Genomic DNA, 26,764 nt, shown 5'->3' on the forward strand with positions numbered 1-26,764 from the left:
ATCATCCTTAATTGATTAATCATAAACACGTTTGCTGCACACCACGGGATTGCTGGCCTATGTGTGCGTGTGCGCGCGTGTGTGTGTGCGTGTGTGTGTGCGCGTGCGTGTGTTAGTGTGCTCTGCTCAAGCGCAAAGGCCCAAGTGGGGCAATTTTTTTATGTATATGTTAATTGTTCGCTACTTCGTGGATTTTCGTTTATCGCGGGTGGTTTTGGTCCCATTAACCGCAATAAACGAGGGATTACTGTACTGTATTTAAGTAAATACATGTTCTAATGCAGTCTTTGTCTCAAATATGTAAAGTATCATCTCTGCTTACATTTTTTAAACATGCTGCTACCCACCAACACTTACACAAAAATACCTAGGGCAGGGTGGCCAACCCGCGGCTCGCGAGACGCATGCGGCTCTTTGGCTGGTTCAATGCGGCTCCCGGGCTTTCATATGACAATTGTCGAAAACGCCTCGGCGAGAGCGCTGCCATTCAAACAACGGCAAAACACAGAACGTACTATGTCAGCCTATCACCTATCCCATTACTTGATTGAAATAGAGGGCAACCAATCAGATGACTGAATCACTGCTCATGCGCAGACAACGGCGCAAAGTGCAAAGCGCTAAGATAGTCAGCGAATTACCTCTGTTTTTAAGGCAGAGGTGCCCAATACGTCGATCGCAATCGACCAAGAGCCAGCGGACTGGTCCCAAGTAGTAGCAAGAGGAATTGGGGATGGGTGGAGTGTATGCATGTGTGTGTGTGGCTCTTTGTAGTAACACAATAAAAAAAAATTGGCTCTTCAGCTCTGACTGGTTCGCCAACCCGACCTAGGGGGAGCCAACCCTCCTGTGCGTTTTTTCAATTATCAAGGTTGGGTCCCAGTCCCCATTGACCGCGATAAGTGAGGGATCACTGAATATTGTTACCACTTCCATATCACCTGTATGTGTAATACTTATGTGTGTACTGTTCAATAGAGGCAGTGCTGGTGTTCTTTAACTGTTGTTTTGGATTTAATACGGTATGAACAATGCTATCCACCATTGAATGTATAGCATTATGTTCCAAAGCACACTCAACAGTGCACATTTCTTTTTATGTAAGACGACAGAAAAATTGTACGGTCATATTTATTCGGGCTGGATGATTATGGAAAATATTTTCCACTAAATTAATTAAATGTGCATATTTTCGGTAGACTTTTACGGTGGCCAACAGGGGTAAATGCAATGGAAACGGCTAATTGCTAAAAAAATAAAATAAAATAAAAAATGATGGAAAAAGACAAACATGCATGCGAACTAAAAGCCAGATGAAACAAAAGCAAAACAACCACGCATGTAAGAAATGCTGTCAACTGCCAAATTTAGCAAACACAGTAATGGTGCAAACAAAAAACATCAACACGTAAATGCAAAACACACACACACATAGAACCGCAACAAAGTGGAAGTAAACATTGCAAACCTACAAACCACAAAAAAAATATGTTAATCAAAAACACACCAACTGCGCACTTACGGAGGACCAGTCCTGTGAGACCAGATCCTCTCCATTTCTGGTCTCACGTGAACTTCTATTTACTTCTGTACCATCCTTTGTCGATTGTTTAATTCTACTTACGTATGTCTTGCGTTGAAAAGATATTATACACGCTTTGCTAAACAAACACGGTTCGAGCCATGTAACCATGCCGCTCAAAGAAATAAAAACGGAAAAGATAACGCCCATGTGTTTAAAAAGACCTGAAATAAAACATGCAATTTTTATTTTCTCCTCTTGATGGCCAACCGAATCAAGCCAGCAAGAAAATCCGGTCTCACGTGATTGGTCCCGTAGTGCTCTCTAGTGGCCTGGCTCTTTAGTGTTTTTGAATTACGTGTGTTTCGGCAGCGGGTTTTTAATTATTTATTTTAAAATTTTGTTTTGTAGTTTGAAATGTTTGTTTCAATTTGCCCTTTCCGCGATTCGCCTCTGAATACAAGTACAGGAAAAAGAGTTAGAGTGGGAAGAAGCAGACGCCATTGCTTACATTGCTTATAGTGTAAATATACAGAATATATACAGAAAAATGTACAAAAAAAATAAAGCTGAACAAATTATAATACAGTAATTGTATATATCATTAATTTAGCGTGAGGATTGATACTTAAATTTAAGCACTCACGGTGGAAATATCGATACATTTGGTATCATTCCGCCTATTCTTTGTGGATGCAATCATGTATGTTCTGATACATCTTTAAAAGAGGATTTTTGTGCTTTGTGAGTGGAAGGGGCAAATAAACATTATGGAGTTACAGAAACTAAATGGAACATATAATTTAAGGGAACCTGCTTTTTTTGTGTACCGGTATTTTTTTTTACTCGTCCTGAAGACGAGTCCTCAAGTTAACTGCTTTGAAAATTGTCATCTTACTACATTTTCATCCTCACTTTGGTTGTGAATGTGGAGATCTGCTCACGGCAGGGGAGTAGGGGCAAATCTATTGTAATGGGTTAAATGGCTGTGGGCCACCCCCAAAGTAATTTTAAAAAAACTGTTTGATACATAGGGCGGCCTGGTAGTCCAGTGGTTAGCACGTCGGCTTCACAGTGCAGAGGTACCAGGTTCAATTCCAGGTCCGGCCTCCCTTTGTGGAGTTTGCATGTTCTCCCTGGGCCTGCGTGGATTTTCTCCGGGTGCTCCGGTTTCCTCCCACATTCCAAAAAACATGCGTGGCAGGCTGATTGAACACTCTAAATTGTCCCTAGGTGCGAGTGTGAGCGTGGATGGTTGTTCGTCTCTGTGTGCCCCGTGATTGGCTGGCAACCGATTCAGGGTGTCCCCCGCCTGCTGCCCGGAGACAGCTGGGATAGGCTCCAGCACCCCCCGCGACCCTAGTGAGGATTAAGCGGTTTGGAAGATGAATGTTTGATACATCACCTTAACATGTGTTTAAAAGTAACCGGGGGAAAAAATACAGCTAAAATCTGTCATGCATAATTGGTTTGGTTTTCATGTGTTTAATCATTTCGGCCAATGTCAATGTGTACCATGGAGTCTTCCATTTTTCTCTATGCGACCTTCAAAGGAAAACGTTTGGACTACAGTGTCCTAGGGTCAAATTTGGATGAGTTTTGTGTTGGTGATGCAATTCCCCAAAACACAAATATATTATCTGAAATGAACAATGCACTGCTAAAAAGGAAAATGATGAGCAGGCTTTCATTTGTATAACACTTTAACACTGTTTCCTTACTCACCTGCCAGTGAGAGGATCAGGAGCAACTGGGTTCAATATCTTACTCAAGTACACTTAAACATATTGGGGATCAAATCCCCAACTTCTCGGATGGGGGACAACTGCCCAAAAGATGACTACATTTTTTTTTTCAGGGATGCTTCTCTGGCATGCAGGGAATGAGTTGGCATCTTATTATGTTGAAACACTTCCAATTTTCAGCTTGTGTTCATATTTTTTTGGTGAAAATGTGAACTCTCTCTGTTTTGATAGAATCAGAATAATCTTTATTGTATGTAGAAATACAGTAGGAATTCGTCTCCGGTAGGACAGGTTACAAAGCAACTATGATAAAAAAGGACACGAAAAAATAAATTACTGAATGTCTTTCCATACTTAAGGTTACCCTTGTGCGGGAGTACCACCCAGTGACAGCGGTGAGACAATGTGCAAAGTATCAAACGGAGATAAAGTGAACAGTGATGCAATACAAACTATGACGGTTGTGGAGTTGGTGCAGATAACCATTGCACCATTTTTAAAGTGAGCAGTAGCAGTATTTTTAGAACAACTTCAAGTGTGCAATTGTACAGAAAATCCTTGAGCGTTTTTAAGTGTCTAGTGCTGTGGAATATTGATCCACGACAGCCGTTCAAGTATGAAGAGAGCTGGAGCTCCAATGACCATTGAGGTCCTACTGTTCCACAGGGGTGTGCAACCATGCAAAGAGCCACTATAGATTTGAGTTATTGTTTGGGTAGGTAATTGCAAGAGGGAAGAAGCTGTTTGAATATCTGCTGGTTTTGGTGCGCAAGGATCGGTCACGCTTGTCTCAGGGGAGTAGCTGGAAAAGGTGGTGGGCATAATAAATCCTTGTGGTCCATGGTGCAAAAAAAGATTGGGCACTGGACTGCTGCCCTACAGCAGTGTTTTGCAATCTTTTTCGAGCCAAGGCACGTCTTTCATTGAAAAAAAATCCCGTGGACACCACGAGCTGAAAAAGTGAAAAAAAAAACCCAACTTATTTTAACAATTAAAGTCTTAAATTGTTATTATAAGCATTTTTTAAACATTGATGAATGATATTATATGACAACATCTTGAATAGGAATCAACTAAACATCAATAAAATATTTTATAATTTTTCATATTTATTCTCACTCCGTGTGATAGATGGACACAGATGATAGATGAACACAGATCTGAGATCCTGGCAGCAATCCATGAAAGACACACAAAGCTCTTCCTCCACAGCTCTCAGTCTTTCTCTGTTTTTAGCTTTTACAGCAGTCAAGCTATTTCGAAAGCCGCTTTGGGTCCGAATATCTCATTTACAATGGCTTTGGCAGTGTTGTGTCCAAGGACCGGCAACCCGAGGCCAAGGCCAAAGACTTAACTCCGAGGCCAAGGCCAAGGACTTGGAAAATATTCCCGGGGCAAGGCCAAGGCCAAGGACTTAAGAAATTTTCCGAGGCCAAGGCCAAGGACCAAGGACTGATTTTGAAACTGAGGCCTAGCCGAGGACATGTATAAAACAATGCTATCATACCACTTGGCAGGTTTTCATGATTTGCAACACCCCTCCATCATAACCCTTTGCACTCCCTAACGCTTGAATGAAGTGTTTTTATTCAGAGTAGAACAGTCAGGGTACGTGTTACTTATACTGAGAAAAAATAAATAAAATCATATGGTATACATTTATGAATTAATGTTTTAGTGCAGTAGTTTCTTAATATGAAGTAAATCAACTGTTGGATTTATTATTTTTTAGTAATCATACATTCAGTCGGCCCGGTAGACCAGTGGTTAGCACGTGGGCTTCACAGTGCAGAGGTACCGGGTTCGATTCCAGCTCCGGCTTCCCTGTGTGGAGTTTGCATGTTCTCCCCGGGCCTGCGTGGGTTTTCTCCGGGTGCTCCTGTTTCCTCCCACATTCCAAAAACATGCGTGGCAGGCTGATTGAACACTCTAAATTGTCCCTAGGTGTGAGTGTGAGTGTGAATGGTTGTTCGTTTCTGTGTGCCCTGCGATTGGCTGGCAACCGATTCAGGGTGTCCCCCGCCTACTGCCCGAAGACAGCTGGGATAGGCTCCAGCACCCCCCCGCGACCCTAGTGAGGATCAAGCGGCTCGGAAGATGAATGAATGAATGAATGAATGAATCATACATTCGCGTATTATTCGATCGTCAATTTATGCTCGCAAAGAAGAATGCTTCTGCCTGTCATGATAGTTTGATTTTGCTTGCAAAGAAGAACGCTTATGCTTGCAATCATTAGTTGGCTGTGCCAGCAATGAAGAACGCTTATGCTTTCAATAAAGATATATGCTTTATTATTTACTCACATCTATAATCATTATATATTCTTCATTATATGCTCACTTTTGCTTGCTGTACTGTGTGAAAGGTTTAGGGTCGCAACCACCTTTCCGAGGACGTGGTTGGGAAGAGATAACTGTTAAGACTAAACAGTTTGCGCGATTGAGTGTTTGCGCGCCGGCAAAAAAGGACGTGGTCTTTTTAAGCCGCAAAGCCCTGAGCTATACTAGTCCCTATCAGGCATACAGACCGGCAAGTCTCATAAACTGGTGAGGGTGACGGTGTCCTGCACGTGCTTAAACTCTGTGTGTAAATAATATGTATTAAACTCCGGGTATAAATAATGTGTATATAGTGCGTTACCTCTGGTCAAGGTAGTCGGATAAAAGCAAATTAAATGCGCATAAATGAATGACTGTGTAACTGTGTGAGTGGAGGTTCGCTACCTCATCTGAACAGGACATTTGTGGCAACTGTCTGAGGAAGCAGATGCAAGAATTTCCCGCCACCTTGGTGGTAGAAGGTTGGAAATTACCTTAGTCGGAGAAATTGCCACCCTGTTCAAGGGAATAGTCAGCCTAGTTACCCTAGGTAAATCGCTGACTCTAAACAAAACTTCTCAAATTCTCAAAGTTCCACCCCCAAATTCGCAATGGGGGTTCATAATAGTAAGACCGTGGAGAGAGGTGATCCCAAAAGGAAGTTAACATGTAAGGACTGGAGATTCGTGGAGAGCCAATGTCCTTCAAAGATAAAACATTTAAATACGTGGATAGAAAAATACAAATTCGCTGGACAGCTGAATATACAAACGTTGATGCGCCTGCAGGATGATATTAGATCAATGTGCAAGAATGACAAAACGAAAATGGATAAGGATGGGTTTGGAGACCTTGATTTCTGGGTGTCCTTGGCTGAAAAGAGGCGGAAAGTGAAAGTAAGGAGGGGTTTAGAGAAAGTGGAAAGAGGGGATTGTGTAAGTGAGTTTGAAAAGAATGAGGGAGATGTTATGTTTCACAGGAAAGAAGAAGATGAATCGGGTCCGGTAGGTATACTGACAGGGGGAAAACAGAAAGTAGAAAGAGAGAATGCATTGGAGCAGAAAGAAGAAAGAGAAAATGCGTTGGAGATGGCATCCACAAATACTGTTGTTACACCATCATTATATCCGACTCTTCCGACATCTCCTCCTTTTCCACCATCCCCTCCACCCTCTTACAGAGGGGGCCATCCGATGGCCACCAGGGGAAAAGGAGATTTGGGAATGGAATTTAAAAAAAGTTGGTGTAGTGATTTTTCCCCTGTTGCGACGAAGGTTGACTCATCCGGAAGCGAGGTACGAGACGCTTTTCCCATGATTGAAGTTGCAAATCCAGACATAAGAGATGAATCGCCTGTCATTCTTGTTTATAGAACATGGACACAAGAAGATGTAAAAAAAAAGCATAGATGGCATTACATCACATAAAATTGATGTGGTACAATTCGTCCAGGAAATGGAGGATCTGCGAAAATCATATCATCTAAATGGAGCTGAGGTGCAACAAGTTTGGATGGCGGCTTGTTTGACAGTAAATTGATGGTGTATACTGTATCGATATTTGGATGGGGTGAAGTCTTCTCGCGGATGACAAAATTAAAAGTTTGGATATGCTTAACTTGGTTGAGAGCTGTAGCAAGGTGAATATTTTGGTTTGTCTGTAGGGTTGTGTCTGCGAATGTTTTGGATTAGTCTTTGCGTGTGGGTGTGTAGATAAGCGTGACTCTTGGCGCGACTCATGGAGTCTTGTTTGTTTTTTTTCTGGCTTTTGCAGTGTAGAAGGTTTGTATGGCATCTATTATAATTGCCGGTACTTGTAATTGTAACTGTTTTTATTATAATTCCTAACGCCACTTCAGCTTCATTATTTCAACCGGCGCTACATGAAGTATGTGTGTAAATCAGGTAAAGAAATAAAATGGTTGAGTATGGGTGTGGTGACACAGAGAGTTTTGGATACTTATAGTGGGTGAAAGGCAAGTGAAAATATTGATGGTGAGACATAAGGTGATGATGGAAGTTGAGTATGTTGAGAATAAAGAAAGGCACAGGCAGGTGAGGTTTGACACAGTGATGCTACAAATGAGGAGGTCACCGTGTAGGTTGAAAAGGGCCGGAAGGTCACGAGATGCTTAGATGGTTGTTTGTAAGTCGTAAACACATTTTTTTGTTTGTGTTGAGTGGTCGTCAGTGGACGTGTGTGGGACGTTGTTAACTTTCTGGGAGGAATTAGAATGTGTAAGTATACAGTGAAGGCCTTGATCTGGATGATTTGTGAATGTTAATGTCTGTGGGTTTCAATTATCTTATTTGTTTTATAAATGCTTCTGTTATGCTGCCAATTGCCTGAATGTTCCGATTATGTTCCAATGTTTTTTAGATTACGTTCATAAGATGCACATTTCTCTTGAAACATGAGAAGAGCCATCACGGCCCAAAGCGGCTCCTCAAGCCGCAGCGACCCAGGTACCTGCAGACCCAGTTGTCGGCTGTTGACTGGGAACTGTCCGTAGCCCGAAGGCATGCCCAACATTGCTTGCCCAAGTTGGTCTGTTGCTGTTGCTGCTAAGACCGCTGCAGCAAACTTCATTCACCAGGGTGAATTTTACAAACAATGTACTGTATTTCATAATATGTCCTTTCAGTCCGTGGTGCATAAAAAAAAGACTGGGCACCGGACAGCTGCCTTTGAGCGTCATGGTTCTGTTTGTTTGTTCTCTGAGTAGGCAAGATCGGAAGGCATTTCGTCCAGCGCTGCACCAGTTTGTCATTGTCATCATCTCCTGCCTACTTCAGGACTGCCACACCGACCACTTGTCATGTTGTATTTCGTCTCGTAGTGGTGTGTTTTAGTTCCTAATGTGTTGTTATTACTTCTCAACTCAACTGTATTTATAGAGCACTTTCAAACAGCCATCGCTGCATACAAAGTGCTGTACGTGGAGCAACTAACAACTTTGACTTTTTTGTCTTTTCAGGACTTTGTTGTTGCTGTGGATTTAGTTTTTCCAGAGTGTCCCCTGTATTTTTCTTTCTACATTTTGTTCAATACACCCTGCTTCTCCTGCCTCCCTGCTTTTGGGTCCTCAACCGCTGACAAACATGACATTGAGAAGTGTGCTTAGCGAGCTGATCATGCATCTGACGGTACAAGTCAGAGGATGACAATTAATATTTCAACAAGCCCTGCAACTCACCTGTATTATATATGCATTTATTTATTTATTTTTTATAAAAAAGTGAATTGGTTTTTGTTATATAATCTGCAATTGTGTGTCGGAAATAAAAAGTGAAAACTGGAAAAAATGGTTCCGTTATATTAAAATTACACATTCCCACATAATGAGAAATTATATTGATTAGATGTGCAGGAAGTCTTTCATGAGGTCAGTAGCTTGGGAACAATCATGAGTATTGAAGTCTGTGTTCTGCTCATATTTACCCGTAGTCATGCTGTATAACCTTTCCATGTCTACAGCGTAGCTTGGCGTCTTTGTAACAATCATCTCCTAGAAATGGAATACTCTTGTATTATTCCTCTCTTCTTAGTTAGGTTTGATGGCTAAGGTGTTATTCCTCTCTGTTAGTTGTGTTTGTTCAGACACCTGAAAGAAACAATGTAGAATGTTGAAGGTATTTCCTGCTCACTGGGTTTACAATCACCTTTAGTGCCCCTCGACCCCCACCACTCTTAGGGCCCCCCTCCACAGGACATGTTTAACATCAAAAGAGGAACTGGTACCTTAAGTATCTGTGTTCCTGCCATCACACCAAATGGTGGGTAGTGGTGGTCTGGTCTCACCTCACCGCTCCCAACTTCTTCCAGCCACAGATGACATGTTATTACATGAAAATGTTATTTTCTTTGTTTCTGGGATTTGCATGAGAGGGGTACCTCCAAGCCTCTCATCATCATATTGTCGCTATATACTCTCATGAATGTGTTTCTTTTACGCTTCCTGATTCAAATCTGGACCCCTCAGGAGCCCGAATCGATTCGTAAACCGCAGGAAAATAAAGTAAACCCTTCGAAGGAACTGTTCATCGCCTCCAGCCTGTATTCGGAGTACCAACATTCTCCTCATCTAAAATTCAATGAACACGCGGCGAAGAGAAGGCCACTCTTCCCCCAACAGTGTCACACCCAAAAAATGTGTGCACCCCCGAAAATGATACACCTTTCTTGAATCTAAGCAGTGGTATTCCAATTTTTGACCACAAATGTTCTTTCAGGCCACATGGTTTAAGTAAAGTGTACACTTTCGGAGAAGAATGTGAAGGAAAATTCTTTCATCCTTTGAAGAGCTCCATTGACCTATATTTTTGATATTCTACACTAGTGTTCAATTTACACGGACAATTTATTTTACTCGACACGACTTGGATGAACGTGCTGCGGCGTTACCAGGACAACTTGGAAACGTCAGCAAGACAGAAAGAAAGAAGAGACAACTCGTCAAGCAGCGGGGAAGAGAGAGAGAGAGAGAGAGAGAGAGAGAGAGAGAGAGAGAGAGAGAGAGAGAGAGAGAGAGAGAGAGAGAGAGAGAGAGAGAGAGAGAGACAGAGAGAGAGACAGAGAGAGAGAGAGAGAGCGCAACAAAACGTTGCTGAATTTTTTTGAAAAGCGTCGGAGGTTCTGATGAACAATACATCGACGAGAAAATGGAACTGTTCTTGAACAATGGCAGAACGGGGAAATTATGTTTTTTAAAGCCTTTTTTTTCTGGAAATGGAATATCAGCGCATCGCTACCTTGCTGGATTCTATTATTTGCAGTCTGCTGTGTTGGCAACACATTTAAAGAAGACGCCGCGTAGGGCTTCGTCACCACGCCCGAGAGAAAGCGCTTTGCCGTGAAATGAAATGCATTAATTTGAGGTTTTTCAGTTAGCTATTGAGCTGAACGTTGAGGCTGACGCAATAGCATGTTTGACAGGGGAAAGTAAGCGTCCATCATTTGACGGGTCGTGGTCACGAAGGCAAACTAAGAAAAATCACACCATTTCCTCTCGAGTTTTCTGTTCTCGCAATTACGTACAGTGCTCTAGCTTGTGCAGAAGATGTAGTTTTATAGAGCATGTCATCGCTGCAGTATTTAACTATCTGGATGTAAACACAAATGTTGCCCCTTCTCCGACACTGCTTGATAAAATGTTAATCGGGGTAAAATATTGCAGTCGTCTTATGTAAAGTAATGAATGTGATGTAAAAAAAAAAAACATGGAGCTGCAGTTACTGGCGAGAAATGCAACGTTTGCTACAATGGGATATATCAAATGCAGAACACAAAAAAAGGATACAAAAACGTGAAACGTGCAATTTTCACTTGTCGCTAGTGTTTTAGCAATAGCTGTTACAACCATCAGACACCCTTGATTTTGAGTGTGAAATGTAAGTTGTTGATGCTGCTTGTCATTTTTTTTTACATAACTGTGGGATGAATCGCGGCATCAATCAATAACCAATTGCAAGATGTCCACAGGGAGCCTGTGTCACATACTATACTATATGTTTAAATTCGTGGAGCACTGATTTTGAAATACTTGCTTTAGATGTTGAACTGTATGTCAACAGTCAGCTCAGACTTTGTTTTAATCTGATATCTCAAAACAGACATGAACAATTGCAGTAAGGCGCTTACTTTTAACAAGTCAAAGAAGCCAGCGGTAAAACGTGTCCCATCTGTCAGTCTTTTTTTTTTTTAGTTCACTGGATGGTGGATTTTGTGACTGACACCAAAAACTACTGCACCAATGGATGAAGAGGATAATCGTTTATTTTGCTGAGGACAATGACAGTGACTGCACGAAGGGGTGGGCAAGATTGTATTTTTGAGACTAATCAATGGAATCAGCCATGAGTACTGCCCTGTGGGAAAGGAGTGGCAGCAACAACACCGCTGACATGTCAGTTTTGAGCAGCACCAACCAAATGAACATCGGAGTATCAAGGTAATTGCTTCCACTGTGGAGGTTTTTATTTATTTATTTTTACAATTTCAGCAAATTCCTCTCTGTTTTGAAAGATAAAGGTGAAATGAGTAGGATATGTCACGTTACGCTTGAAACGACAGAGGAATCGCTTCGTGTGTAACATCAAAACGGGAATAAGTGAATCACCGAAACAGCAGGCACAGAAAGGAACTTTGTCACAAAATAATATTTATTATAAACAAAAAGCCCCGTTTAAACGGAAAACAGAAAACGCTGGTTAATAACGAAAACCAGGTATTAAATATAACGAGACAACAGAAAACGCTTGCAAAAAATGGCAAGGGATAAGATGAGGCAAATGCTATAATTATATACAAGAGACATCGAGGAATGTTACCATCATCAATATTCTTAAGGTAGCGTATGGGCAACAGCAGTGGCACGGCATGGAATACTCCGGCAATGACTCGACTGCCGGAGCGCCTAAATATAGCAGGTGCAATCACCGACAAATAGGCAGCAGGTGTGCAGGCGGCCGAAATGAAACACCTGCCACCTGCTGCCAAATACGGAACATGACAGGTTAAGGCCCAGTTTGATTTTGTAGCTATATTAGTGGTCCTTACAGCACTGTATTCTTGTCACGTTCTGCTCGCGGGGAAAAAGTCGCTCCGAGCAGAACAATGAATTACATAAGTTGGATCCCAGGTAAAGCAGACAAGAGAGAGTATTGTCGCAAATAAGGTGTCTTTAATGACAGAACGAAAAAACAACAGAAAGAGCCCGACAGGGAAAAACGGTAACAGAAAACGCTGATCAAATAAGGATCAGGAAATTAACAGAAAACGCTGATCAAATAAGGATCAGGAAACAAACAGAAAACGCTCGCGGCTAAAACAAACGCGAGGAGATAATCGCGCTGGTGGTAATAGTAGAAAATGCGAAATATCAAAAGTCGAAATAAGTGGGCAACAAGTATAGGCCGTAAGGCAAGTATGCAACGAGGCAAATAGCAATAGCGAAAATAGAGTACGAGAGAGTAATGGCTCGGCGAGGAATTCTCCGGCAGTGAGAGGACTGCCGGAGTCTCTTAATAAAGGGATAAACATCACCCCGAGATTGAAAACAGGTGTGCAGTAGGTAGAGGGACAACCCCGCCACCTACTGGCCGGCACGGGACGTGACAATTCTAGCTCAGTGGTCCCCAACCCCCATGCCACGGACCGGTGCCAGTCCATCGGTCATTTGGTACCGGGCCGCACAGAAAGAAAAGAATATCTTACATTACTTCCGTTTAATTCATTTCATAATCTGAAAGATCGTTTTATTTTGAAAATTTACCGGATTCTCTGTTACATCCGTCTAAGGTATGTCACTCTTGGCGTGCTTCTCGGCCACGTGATAGGTTACCGCTAAAATGAAACCCACGAACTAGCAAAATGAGTAAAAAAACAAGGGTCTCTGGAAAGTTTCTTTGTGAAAGAGAAAAAGACCCAGCCAGGAGGCAGAAAAGGAGCCTACAACTTTCAAAAAAACAAAGGCTAGATTTAATGGACCATATCACGAGTCCTACTTGAAATGTGGATTTATCTCAATGGGAGATTTCCAAGCAGAAAGCCTATTCGGCGATGATGACTGTATTTTTCATGCACTTTGTATTTGCGCTGTATCTTATTAAGAAGGCACATTTAAACGTTACCATAGCGACCCACAAGCGTTGTGGACAGATTGGACACTTAGTGCATATGCAATCAAAACTTGTGACCAGTTTTTTTCCCGGGTGCCATCTGCCCAGATTTGTCAATTGATGGTGTGGAAATGCTCATGAAAAGGATGTAGCAGGGTGTAAAGTAACTCCTTCCTTAGAAGTGATAGACTGCAGAGCAGACAAGAGTGTCCCAGCAATTTTTGTGAGAGCATTTTTGTGTTCGGTTTTCAGATTCCTGAGAACCAAAAAAGTGAACCCACATTTGAGACTAAAAGTTGTCTGAAAAAAACAGCATATGCTAGCTAAACTTGTTACGCCTACTCTGGCCGAAAGCCTGGCGCTGCCGTGCACCTGTGTGCAGAGCAGAGGGCGGAGCCAAGGCTGTGCACCCTCTTCGGCTGTGTGCTGCATGTCGAGCTTGGAGGAACCGATGACTAGACAACAGATAAAAAATGCCATCAAAAGAATGAAGTCGGATGTTACTGGAAAAGCAAAGCCTACTCCTGCAAGTAGGAATGAACAGGAGTGTAGTGTAGTATGCTAATGCTATCATGGTTAACCGTCATCGGAGATCGAAAGTTTGGGAACATTGCAACGAAGATGCCAGAGCTTTCGATGCCAACCTTATTTGGTTTTGTAATATTATTGAATACTTTTAAGATGTGTTTAATTTTGTTTGCTTGAGCCCAAATTTACTCAGATGGTTGCACATTTCTAAATGTAAAAACCAAACTAATGAGGCAGTTCAAAATATTTTTAGATGATCATATTTTGTACTCATTACAGTAATTATACGTGTAACTATGAATAGTTTTTGTTGTATTTTTAAATGCACGTAACATTTGTTATAAAGGCAACAGTACTGTACTTCACTAAAAGTTCAAACATTGTATTATCATATACTTGTCTTTGTTTTTAGATTAATAATAATAATAATAATAATAATGCATTTTATTTAAAAGCGCCTTTCATGTCACCCAAGGACACTGTACAAACAATAAGAAAATACAATGTAAAAATTTGTAAAAGATTACCCAAGGAATGCTGGAAATGTAATAATTAAATGTACTATCGTACTTTTTTTTCATTATTAATTTTTACAGACCGTAAAGAATTCAAGATAATGGTTATAAAAGAGCAGCTGCTTGCTGGTGCTGTATGCTGCGATTTGCATACCTTTACCCACTTAAAATAATGGCTTAAGTTGTAAAGAAATTGCCTTAAACATCGGCTACATCGGTACGAGAACAGATCATTTATTTATACACTTGAAATGAGTGTGTGCATGTGTGTGTGTGTAGTTACAATTGCAAGACTTTATTCTTTGAGACAAGTGAAACCGGGCAAAGTAGCATACTGACAAGCTCTTAAAATGCACAAAGAGGTTAAAAAGTTAAAATCCAATGCTTGCTTAAAGAATGAATTAAATAGTATGAGGGCGGCCCGGTAGTCCAGTGGTTAGCGCATCGACCTCACAGTGCATGAACAGTCTTGGGTTCAATCCATGCTCCGGCCTCCCTGTGTGGCGTTTGCATGTTCTCCCCGGGCCTGCGTGGGTTTTCTCCGGGTCCACCGGTTTCCTCCCACATTCCAAAAACATGTACGGCAGGTTAATGGAACACTGTGAATTGTCCCTAGGTGTGAGTGTGAGCGTGGATGGTTGTTCGTTTCTGTGTGCCCTCAGAATGGCTGGCAACTGGTTCAGGGTGTCCCCTGCCTACTGCCCAAGGATTGGCTGGGTTAGGCTCCAGCACCCCCCGCAACCCATGTGAGGATAAAGCGGACCGGAAAATCAATGAATGAATATACATACTGTATATATATCCCGTTTCTAACATATTGAAAAATGATTTCATATGGATGACTTACAATATTTCTTCTTTGTAGGGTTGTTTATTCATTTACCAACCTCGTGACCACCACCCCAGAGGCCACAGTATCCAACAGTGAAAATCTAACTTCGTTTAGAGTCCAAGGAAGCCATGAGACAGCAACACCATTTGTACTGAGTGCCGCAGAGGCAAACACAGTCCTGAAGCGCATTTTGGTGGCAGCCCAGGCCCTAGTTCTCCTCTCCATCTTCCTCTTCTCCAGCCTTGGTAATTTCGCAGTCCTAACTGTCATCATTAAACACAGACAGCTCCGGACAGTTACAAATGCATTCATTATGTCTCTGTCGCTGTCCGACTTCCTCACAGCCATCCTATGCCTGCCGTTCTCCTTTGTCATGCTCTTCAGTAAGGACGGTGTCTGGATGTTTGGGCAACGTTTCTGCATGGCTAATGGATTTTTCAACAGCTGCTTTGGCATCATCTCAACCCTGACCATGACTTTAATTTCGTTTGACAGGTATTATGCCATCGTCAGACAGCCACGGGCTAAAATTGGACGACAGAAAGCCACTAAGTTGTTGATCGCTGTGTGGTTAATAGCAATTGTTTTTTCTCTTCCGTGGTATGTTTTAATGCGAAAGTCAACACAAGTCCATAAGCAAGGTTTCTACCATTGTACGTATGTTTTCCACTCTGGGACCTCGCGCCTGGGGACAACATATAGCATTTCTCTTATAATTGTGTGTTTTTTACTGCCCTTTGCCCTGATGTGTTTCTGCCACTACAACATCTGTAAGACAGTACGTCTCTCTGAATTACGAGTCAGGCCAGTGACCACATATGCTTACTTACTACAATTCTACAGTGAGATGCGCACAGCCACCACAGTTCTCATTATGATTGTTTTTATCATTTTTTGCTGGGGTCCATATTGTTTAATGGGGTTAGTCACCGCATTAGGGGACTACACTTTCAACCCTGCGATGGACACATTTGCCATCTGGCTTGCGTGGACAAATGGAGCCATCAACCCCTTGATCTATGCATTGAGAAACCCCAATCTATCAATATTACTGGGACGGAGTCGAGAAGAGGGCTATCGTACCAGATGTATAGTGGCATACTTGTCTAACCACACCCAGAATCGAGAGATTCGACTGAATCAAGTAGAGCGGATAAGGGACCGCTATCTAAGTCGAGTGGGAGTTAATAATTGCAAACTATCAAATTCGAGTCCAGGAAAAAGAACAGAGGCAGAAGGTACTATGTGGGCATGTAAAAATCCTGCTGTGTTTTTCTGCAGGGATACCCAGTCAGAAACCAAAACAACAGTCCCCACACATGCCGACACCAGCCTGTGATATTTAAAAACTAAATGGGACTGCAGTATGTTTTTTCAGTTTTTTTTAACATGTTGTATTTTAAATTCTCTTGTTGAGTAGCAGGTGTTATTGCCTGTTCTGCATATACATGTAAAGGTTTAGGATTTAGAGGCACAGCAAGGCTTCATGTGGACTGAACTCAAGCTCATTTGTTTTGTTGAAAATTTTGAAAAAGGTAACTTTGAAAACAAGTTCTGGATATACTTTCAGAAGCAGGCTTGGATGCAGGACATATATTTGTAGGGTTCAAAGTATAAAGATATATTTATTTGAGGATCAGTGACTGACAACTCAAAATAGGCAAGACAAGGCAACAAGGCAAGGACTGGTCGGGTCTGTGGCGAGAGGCTGGACTGCACGCACAAGGACGAAACACACTGGCACAGGACAAAGGGAGACAAGGACCATTGAAACACAGGTGCAAACAATTATCGTGACAATCAGACTCGTACAGGAGGAAGGGTTCGTGACTTGAAACGAGAGGAGAGTCATTCTTTCAAACTAAAACAGGAAGTGACCAGACAAACAAACAACCCTCATCGTGATGTGATATATACATACCGAATGCAATACACAATAAATCGTCATAATATTAATCAAGATAATTTTGATAAGAAATGGACTGTACCTGTTTTGTAAATGACATTGAAACTTTCTGCAGAAAGAAACTGAGATAGGCTCCATCACCCCCACCACCCTCGTGAGGCTAAGCGATTTGGATTGATGGATGGAAACAAAGATAAAAGAGAAGTAGGAGCTGCTTCAACAGCAACCTTGGAAATCCATCCATCAATTTTCTGATCCGCTTTATCCTCACAAGAGTCACGGGGAGTGCTGGAGCCTATCCCAGCTGTCTTCGGGCAGTAGGAGAGGGACACCATGAACTGGTTGCCAGACAATCACAGGGCACACAGAGCCGAACAACCATCCACGCTCACACTTAGGGACAATTTGTAGTATTCAGTCAGCCTGCCATGCATATTTTTGGAATGTGGGAGGAAACCAGAGTACCCGGAGAAAACCCACGTAAGCCCGGGCAGATGATGCAAGCTCCACATAGGAAGATCGGGCCCAATTTGAACCCTGCATCTGTGCACTGTGCGGCGGACGTGCGAACAAGTCAACCACATGCTGGCCATGAAATGATACCATTTTATTTATTGTTATTCTTATAAAATTGTTCCATTTAGAGTTGGCAATGCCACTCACATTTGTCAAACCTTCCTTGCTGAACTATATTGCATTACAATGCTTGAATTTTCAGCACCGTATTGTAGCCTGTATGGTTTCTTTCTGAGATGCTTTTTTGTTGGTCACCACTACACATCAAAACATTGCTCAGACCCTGAACTAAAATATTGTTTCATTGTTTCAAGGATTATGTGTCTGAGACAGGGTTAGTATTGTAATTGAAGAAATTATTGATTTATATGTTGTCTGTTTTACTGTTGTTGTTATTTGTCTTTTTGTTTGCTTGAAGCCTAAATATATCTAAATGTTTTTTTTTATTATTATTTTGGGCAGACTGCAGTAAAAGATTGGTGAGCAAATCTGATCTTAAAAAAAACAAACAAACAAAAAACAATGATGTCCACATAAAAGCAAAAATAAGTCAAGAAGCAAATTATAAGGTACAGGCTTAAAAAACAGGCGTGTCTCACTAAATTGCGGAATTGCCATGCAGTTTACAACTTAATTCAGAACTGGGCAAAGTATGGCCCAGTTACCTCTGATTCGACCCACCGACAGTCTCTGACCGACCCTTCCAGTCACCATGAAGCCAAATTAAAAATACTCTGTGCTTTTATTTTGAAAGTTGCGGTTTTACGTAATGTACCCACATGCGGACCATGTTCAAGCAAGGTAGCGACCAAGAGCTTCGAATTGTGTCGGGACTGTCGCCAAGTAAGATGTGTTTTTGCTAGTTTTATTCTGACCCCTCTTGGAACTATTTTTCCAAAAAACAGGAAAGCCAAATTTGGTCTTAATTTTGGCAACATTTTTAATTTCTTCCGGTGTAGTACACCGGGTGTACGCAAGTAGGCCAAGAGAATATGGCCTAAAGATTTTGTTTGCAAATTTGTGCAGTTTCATTATATATCAATCAACAAAACATTTTAGCTGTTCATTATCAGGACTTACAAATATAGCAATAAAGGGGAAGTATTTGTTGACAGTGAGGTAAAATGATACAGTTATGAGTTACACACACACATTGAGTGTGTGTTTTGCCGATTCTCAAATTTGTTCTAATTTTTCAAGTGTAAAATGTAGTTTGAATGATCACAGATTTTTTTTAAATTTAAAATGTGTAGTTCTCAATTCGAGCAATGCATACCAGAATCTATGTATATAGAAATTTACTGAAAGAAGACAATATGCTTTTTCTGAATACAAACTCAAAAGTTGATGTTAGAATATTGGCTTTGTCCTCATCAAGTATTCCAGTTTCTTATGTGGCCCCTTTGCAAATTGAATTCCTCACCCCTGGCTTAATTGGATGTCAACTGGGCTAAACCTAAAATGAAATCAACGAGTATGAAATGATTTGTGATGAAATTTGATTTTGTGTCAACCTGCGACATTCTTGCACTGGTGCACTTGCTGGCGCGCTGAAAATAACAGACTGGAAATTACACATTGTACCTAGCGATGAGCGATGCATGGCCCATTGTCTCTGGTTTGTATTAAAAATTAGGTGCTATATACTGTAATTCTATCAAGACACCCAAATCTGTACAGACAGACAAAACAGGTGTTGAACAGCCTCAGAGACAGAGCTCGGTCCACCACCACAGAGCTGCAGACTGTCACGATTCGGTCAAACCGAATAAGGTTTTTGATCCCAAAAATTGTAGGCTACAGACAAGGACTCTGTAACAAAAAAATGTTTAATATACAAAAATCGTACCGACAAAGTAAGAACATAAAGCACTGGCCAAAACAAGGACCAGGGAGCACAAAAACTAAATGATAACCAAAACTCAGGCAAGGAAGGAAAACACTAGTGATGTGTCGTTCGCGAACGAGCTTTGAAGTGAACGATGGGAGCCGGCTCCCACCTCATTGGGATCCGGCTCCTAATTGGGAGCCGGAAGGGGAGGGTTACACACACACACACACACACACACACACACAGGCGCGCGCGCGCGCTGCAGTTTAGAGAAGGGGGAGGGGTTAGAGAAGAGACACACAGCAGCACACTGAGCAGCACGCGAACAAGACAGACGAGGAGACGAGAGAGCTAGTTAGTGGAAAAAAACACGGTGGAAAGTGGAAAGGTGAGAAAATGGATAGGAAACGCAGTGAAATATGGACTCATTTCAATTTAATTGATAGTTCAAAGGCAGCGTGTAGACTGTGCAAGGTTAAAATATCCCATAGATCAGGCTCCACAAATAACCTGCACAGGCACATCAGAAATGTCCACCCATCAGTACAATTTGAAGAGAAAAGACAAGCAAGGGAACCAGCTATTAATGAAGGTGCTAGTGTGTCTGCAACTGTTGCTGCTGCTGCAATGTCACAACTGCCTAGATGCACAACCCAGAGCTCTATGAGCCACTTTATGCATAAAGCTATAAAACCAGCAAAACAGAACACAATTAACGAGGAACTGGGTAAAATGATTGCAAGGGATTTTCATCCATTTTGTGTTGCCTGTGTGTTGTTGCAACATCTGTCCCCTCAGAGAGAATCTTCTCCAAAACAGGGCAAATATTAACAGAGAGGAGAAACAGGATCAACCCCTCAAAGCTGAGGCACTTGGTTTTTCTTCATGCCAATCTTCGCTAAAGACAAGCTAAAACCTTGGATGCTCCTTTTTTTCTTTTTGTTTTACAAATTGTAATTTATAATTTGTTGTGTGGTATTGAAAGCTTATTTATATTTTACTGTAAATAGTTAAAAGCTTATAAATATACACATTCAGAGATTGGAACTTTTTGACGACCTTGTTTTGAGATGGGTCTTTGTACTTTGTTTTTATTTTTGGAGCACTCCATGTTGAGTATGTTCAGAAGAGTATAAATAAAGCCATATAAATAATAAATATTTGATAGAATGTCTATTTTTTTGCATTAGTACTTCATTTTACACATAATATTACGTTATTTTTGGTATTAAATTAATTTAAGCAACAAAAAAACTGAGGAGCCATTTGGGAGCCGAAAGAGCCGGCTCTTTTTAGGGAGCCGATCCAAAAGAGCCGGAATTCCCATCACTAGAAAACACACCTGAGACTACAAACGAAAAACAATGTATCCAATACACGCAGCAAATGTCAATTCACTAAAACAAAAAACAATACTTACAAAACCAATGGTACAGACTAGAAAGAACAATAGCCAATACGACAAGGACTACAGCAAAGGTCTATGAGCAAGGAAAGCAGCAAGGCAAAACAATACTCGGACAACCAGCAGACAGTTTGTGGGTCCTTAAATACAGAATTCCTTAATTGCAAGATTGGCAGCAGGTGTGCAACCAGCAAGTCCGCTCAGTCTGCCACCTGCTGGCCAGGCCAAGAACGGGAACATTACAGTACCCCCCCCCCCCCCCACGCCCCTCAACGGGGGCCGGTGCCCCTGTAGCACTGATTCTGAGCCCCCCCCCCCCCCCCCCCCCCCCGAAGAGGAGCAAGTTGAAAGCACCAGAGAGGGAGAGTCAGAGTACACGGGATTCATTCATTTTGAGAGCGAGGACAGGGATACAAATGAAGATCCTGAGAATGAGGAAGACGAGACTGCAATAGAAGTGGAGTGTGAGACACAGACAGAGGATATTTGCGCTTCAACAAGCACTGGACCATCAGGTATGTGATGCTGAAAAGAACACGATTCTGTTCTGTGTGTGTGTGTGTTATTGAGCGCCGTTGTTCCTCTTGCGAGTGAAATTTATATAATTGTCTAATCAGACCCTCCTTGCTATTTTTTCCGCAAGCGTTTTCTGTGGTTCTCTTTATTTTATCCCTGGTCCTTATTTTGACCAGCGCTTTTTGTTATTCTCCCTGTCGGGTAAATTTTGTGTTCATATTAAAGACTCCTTTTGTTCTCTGACAAAACCTCTTTCTGTGTCTGCTATTTCGGGGATCAACTTTCAGTTATTTTGTTGTGCACGAAGCAATTATTCCATTGCTTCGGGCACAACGTGACAATCCCCTGGCTTGAATATTCTCAACAGATGGACATGGCGTATTGTTACGCTTGCAGACGTTTTAGCCCTCCTAATACTGTTTTTTTTTCCCTCATCACTGTAATGTTATGACTACAATTTCAAAGTTCGAAGAAATAAAAAGTCAAATAAGATTTAGAATCTGTCTTTTTAGCCCTGGGTTGAATGTGCCCCTCCATCAAAACCCCTGGCCCCAGCCCGGCCACCTCAATGAACTCCCACTGCCCTTCAACAGACGCCTCCTGGCGGCGCACCCGGTTTCGATGGGTGAGAAGAGTGGAAGATATGGAGAAGGGGGGTCCAAGATCCAGGAGTGGGGGACCCACTGTCGATCCTCCGGTCCGTAGCCCTCCCAGTCGACCAGGTACTGGAACCCCTTACCCCTGCGCCGAGAGTCCAAAATTGTTTATCCATCTGCACAATAACCATATTGCTTTTTACATATTATACACACATTGGGTCTGGTTGAGGGTGGCCCGGTAGTCCAGTGGTTAGCACGTCGGCTTCACAGTGCAGAGGTACCGGGTTCGATTCCAGCTCCGGCCTACCTGTGTGGAGTTTGCATCTTCTCCCCGGGCCTGCGTGGGTTTTCTCCGGGTGCTCTGGTTTCCTCCCACATTCCAAAAACATGCGTGGTAGGCTGATTGAACACTCTAAATTGTCCCTAGGTGTGAGTGTGAGCGTGGTTGGTTGTTCGTCTCTGTGTGCCCTGCGATTGGCTGGCAACCGATTCAGGGTGTCCCCCGCCTACTGCCCGGTGACAGCTGAGATAGGCTCCAGCACCCCCCGCGACCCTAGTGAGGATCAAGCGGCTCGGACGATGAATGAATGAATGACAATAACCATATTGCTTTTTACATATTATACACACATTGGGTCTGGTTGAGGGTGGCCCGGTAGTCCAGTGGTTAGCACGTCGGCTTCACAGTGCAGAGGTACCGGGTTCGATTCCAGCTCTGGCCTCCCTGTGTGGAGTTTGCATCTTCTCCCCGGGCCTGCGTGGGTTTTCTCCGGGTGCTCCGGTTTCCTCCCACATTCCAAAAACATGCGTGGCAGGCTGATTGAACACTCTAAATTGTCCCTAGGTGTGAGTGTGAGTGCGAATGGTTGTTCGTTTCTGGGTGCCCTGCGATTGGCTGGCAACCGATTCAGGGTGTCCCCCGCCTACTGCCCGAAGACAGCTGGGATAGGCTCCAGCACCCCCCGTGACCCTAGTGAGGATCAAGCGGCTCGTAAGATGAATGAATGAATGAATGGGTCTGGTTGAGGGATAACTATGCTTCAATTTTTAATAATTTGTTTTAAAACGGTCGAAAGGTCAACATTTTTGGCGCTCAGATCAACTTGCCCAGGTCATATTTTCCCTTTTTAGAGGCCTTTTATTCCCAAATGCAACATCGGATTTTGACGAAGAGTGGGCACGGTGGATAGCCGGAGTGCTGTAGTTATCCCCTGACCTACAGCCCTCACGGGATAACAAAGATTCAATTTTTAAGATTTTTTTTCAAAACGGTCGAAAATGTCAACATGTTTGGCGTTCAGGCCAACATGTCGGGACCCAGGTCATATTTTCCCTTTTTGGAGGCCTTTCATTCCCAAATGCAACATCGGATTCGGACGAGAGTGGTCAGGTTGGATAGCCAGAGTGCTGTAATTATCCCTTGACCTACAGCCCTCACGGGATAAAGATTCAATTTTTAAGATTTTTTTTCAAAACGTTCGAAAATGTCAACATTTTAGGCGTTCAGGCCAACATGTCAGAAATAACGAGAGGAGCTCAAAATGTCATATTTGAGAGGCCTTTTAATTGGTAATGGAATATTCGATCTGAATGCCAGTCAGTGCCCTAGTGTCTCGACAACCTGGTGTGGTTGCGCGATCACCCAGATTGATTTTTTAAAATGTTTTTTTTTTAATATCAGGTGAAATTGATGTAGAATTACCGTAGACTTTATTTTCTATCTCCACTTGAGAACGCTTATTGGTGCTGTTCCGAGAGTTTTAGTTCTGAATCTTTACCCGACACCCAAGAAATTACTTATTTTATACTTTTTTATTCATTTCTTTTAACCCAAACAAATGACGTTTATGCATGAATGTTGACTATTTTATTTAGAAGGTGGCCAACGCTGCTCGCTGGCGACAGATTACCGTAATGCACAGTATTGACAATCGCAGTGGCGGCTCAATTGACTTCGATTTTTGCAAGTGGAGGCTGGTTTGAAAAAATTCCCGCACCGTATACACCGGGTCACTGTCGATAATCCGCGGAGGAGGAGGGAGAAGGGTCCAGCTGCAGACCTGGAGGTGGCCAATTCAGGGAAAGGTAGGTTTAGGGAAGTAACTTTGCGCCGGATATGACGTCAAAAGGATGATGCCCGATTCCGAAGTTAGTCGCATGTGGATCTTAACAAGTTTAAAACGCGCTGCAATTGATAATTTAACAGCAACATCAACTAAAAGTAAAACGGAGTTGTGTTATTTTAATGCACGACTACAACTACGACGGTAATGTTCAGTCGACGAGCGTCAATGAAAACGTTATGCTAACTTGAATCCCGGCTACATTCACATTCTCTCGACGATAGAATATATAGCGCAAGTGAGGATGAAATGTTTTAGCACGCCTAGTTGTTAATTAATTGGATGATAATGTCAAAACGACGTTGACATTAATAATTTAATTTCGATTGAATATATGTATGTTTGTGAATGGGTAAATACTGGTCATTTTTAAAGGGCTTTGGGCTACGTCAAAGAAGTGCTAAATGCGCAAAATATGTGCATTCAATTAAAAATTGACTGCGCATTGTGTCATGTTGATCAGTTTAAGATATTAGATTTAAATGCATCTGTGCAAATGCAGAATTTTACGTAACATTATTTTCCCTGTTAATGACCTCCTCTCACTGGGAAAAAAAACACGCAACGTCGTATGGGATCCCTAATACTGTTGACAGTAGCAATTAAAAATGAATCATAGTTTTATTATTATTGCCTTAGTTTTCTGTAGAATTATATTGACATAGTAGATTTCACATTTCATTCTCTTTATTTTCCAGATGCATGTCACAATACAACGAGGGACATCTGTCCCTGAGCTGCAAAAATGCAACATATGTTGCAGTATGTACCACTGTCCATTCTGCCAGCCCGCATGGTTTAAACCCACATACTACTGCAAGGTAAAGGACCATGTGGAAGGCCATTTTAACCGAGCAGTATCACATGAAGGTAAGTTTGCGAGACACAATTTGTGTGAGTCACAGTATCGATAATTGTTATTTGGATGGCTCCTAACCAATCACTCAGTGACCTGTTGTAGCTGATCATTTGTAAAGATGTTGTCTTTGATAATTGTAAATGATTATTTAAAATGTTTAAGCTCTATTTTCTATTACAGGGTATACCATTCATAGATGTGGGCTACAATGCCGACCAAAACTGCACTTTAGTTGCATCTATCGCCGTGGAATAATAACGCGCATGGGTACCCTTCATAAATCACCTTCGCATGTGTAAGGAAAAGCACCCTGCTTTGATGGTCTCTGTTGGTGCTGCTAAGGCGCCTGCACCCCCACAGAGGAACACCGGGAAGTCCTTTTTAGACATCCGAGAGGCATTGTGGATGGAGAAGGAACTCCCAACAACATTGTGAATGAGGTGGACTTTTTGATGGCTGTTCTATTACTAGAGATGATGTTATCCCCAGCTGCTCCACACGTTCAAAATAGATACAAAAATATAGTTTTTTTTTTGTATTTGTAGATTGTGTGAATATTTTCTAAAATATTTCAATGTACAAATCCTTTTCTCTTAATAGGCTATTATTTCCAGGGCATAGTGAGGGTGACCTCCTACAAGTACCTAGGTGTTCTTCTGAACAACAAACTGGACTGGTATACAAACACGGACACCTTGATTAGGAAAGGATAGAGCCGACTCTTCCTACTCAGGAAACTGGGGTTCAGGGTTCGCTCTTTAAGACTTTCTATAACTCGGTGGTGGCCTCGGCCATCCATTATGGCATTGTCTGCTGGTCAGGCAGCATCTCAGCCCGGGACAGAAAGAGGCTGGAGCAACTGGTCAGGAAGGCCAGTTCTGTCTTGGGTTGCTCCCTTGACACTCTGGAGGAGGTGGGCAACAGAAGGATGTTAACTAAGCTAAAAGCTATGATGGCCAGTCCCTCCCACGCCCTCCAGCCCGCCCTGACAGCACTTGGTAGCTCCTTCAGCCAGAGACTGTTACACCCGCGCTGCAAGAAGGAGAGATACCGACGCTCGTTCCTACCGACTGCTGTCAGGCTGCTGAATAAAAATAACAATAATAATAATAATAATTAAATGATGTGAAAGACAATTTTAAATAGCACTGCAATTTATCCATTTTGTGTTTATATTGCACTTAATTTAACGGTGTTTGTTGTTTTTTTTCTTCTTTCTACCTACATTCTTGCTGCTGGAGGCTGTAAATTTCCCCAGTGTGGGACAAATAAAGGATATCTTATTTATGGTCTCGCCGTGACCCACAAGGTCTCAGTGGCACAGGCCGAACACTTATTTATTGTTGGACAAACGTCCAAAACAAACAAAGTCCAAAGTAACAAACGAAAATCATGACTGAAGATAAAACATAACAGTAACCAAAACATGACTGAAACAAACCTGATTGCAGCAAACAAACAAACCTGACAGTAGCAAGAGCAAACAAACAAACCTGACAGTAGCAAGAGCAAACAATGAACCGACACCGAGTGTTCGGGCTGGGAGTCCTTTTAAGGCCCTAATTACCTATGTAGGTAGGTGGGCGGCAACCGGAGCTTGACGGAGACGGGGCTGATGACTGATTCCACCACGAACGGTCTGTGAAGCAAGGCCCCAACTTGCTCGAGGTGCCGGCCAGACGTAGATCCCTCGTCGACAGCCACACCTCCTGGCCGACCTGATATGCTGGTGCCAGGCGACGATGACGATCTGCTATTATCCGGTTCCTGGAAGCGGTGCGAGACAACGCGGCCCTGATCTACTTCCACACACGATGAGTCCGTCTCAGATGGAGCTGCACCGACGGAACCTCCACCTGCCCTTCTTGCGATGGAAAAAGCGGTGGCTGCCATAGGCATTCATAAAAGAAGACCGGCCTGTGGCTAA

General features: G+C 42.4%; 1 protein-coding gene and 3 long non-coding RNA genes across 8 annotated transcripts in view; 3 read left to right on the plus strand and 1 right to left on the minus strand.

Moving 5' to 3' along the window:
• The window catches only part of LOC127614454 (G-protein coupled receptor 135), a 131,102-nt gene extending 113,030 nt beyond the window's left edge, over positions 1–18,072 (plus strand). Inside the window, exons 1-3 of one of the 3 annotated variants that reach the window (XM_052085781.1) lie at positions 9,981–11,538; positions 15,116–15,327; positions 15,427–18,072. In XM_052085781.1, the coding sequence (XP_051941741.1) occupies positions 11,432–11,538; positions 15,116–15,327; positions 15,427–16,421 (1,314 nt within the window). In that variant the 5' untranslated portion in view covers positions 9,981–11,431 and the 3' untranslated portion in view covers positions 16,422–18,072. Of the gene's footprint in view, positions 1–9,980; positions 11,539–15,115 lie in introns of those variants that run through there. The other 2 variants (XM_052085780.1, XM_052085779.1) reach the window with 2 other exon arrangements.
• Positions 2,560–22,846, plus strand: LOC127614586 (uncharacterized). The gene is made up of 2 exons (XR_007966630.1): positions 2,560–2,683; positions 22,700–22,846. It is a non-coding gene; the product is annotated as an uncharacterized LOC127614586 (long non-coding RNA).
• On the minus strand, positions 18,744–24,990 carry LOC127614563 (uncharacterized). Its single transcript, XR_007966607.1, has 2 exons — positions 24,843–24,990; positions 18,744–18,805 (listed from the first exon to the last, which is right to left on the minus strand). It is a non-coding gene; the product is annotated as an uncharacterized LOC127614563 (long non-coding RNA).
• Positions 23,895–26,122, plus strand: LOC127614543 (uncharacterized). 3 transcript variants are annotated; one of them, XR_007966586.1, is made up of 3 exons: positions 23,895–23,940; positions 24,677–24,848; positions 25,018–26,122. It is a non-coding gene; the product is annotated as an uncharacterized LOC127614543 (long non-coding RNA). The 3 variants fall into 3 exon arrangements; XR_007966584.1 differs by having other exon boundaries at positions 23,934–24,003; XR_007966585.1 differs by lacking the exon at positions 23,895–23,940 and adding an exon at positions 23,991–24,122.
• The last annotated feature ends 642 nt before the right edge of the window (positions 26,123–26,764 follow it).

Source organism: Hippocampus zosterae, chromosome 14, assembly GCF_025434085.1.
Source record: "Hippocampus zosterae strain Florida chromosome 14, ASM2543408v3, whole genome shotgun sequence".
NCBI classification, from domain to species: domain Eukaryota; kingdom Metazoa; phylum Chordata; class Actinopteri; order Syngnathiformes; family Syngnathidae; genus Hippocampus; species Hippocampus zosterae.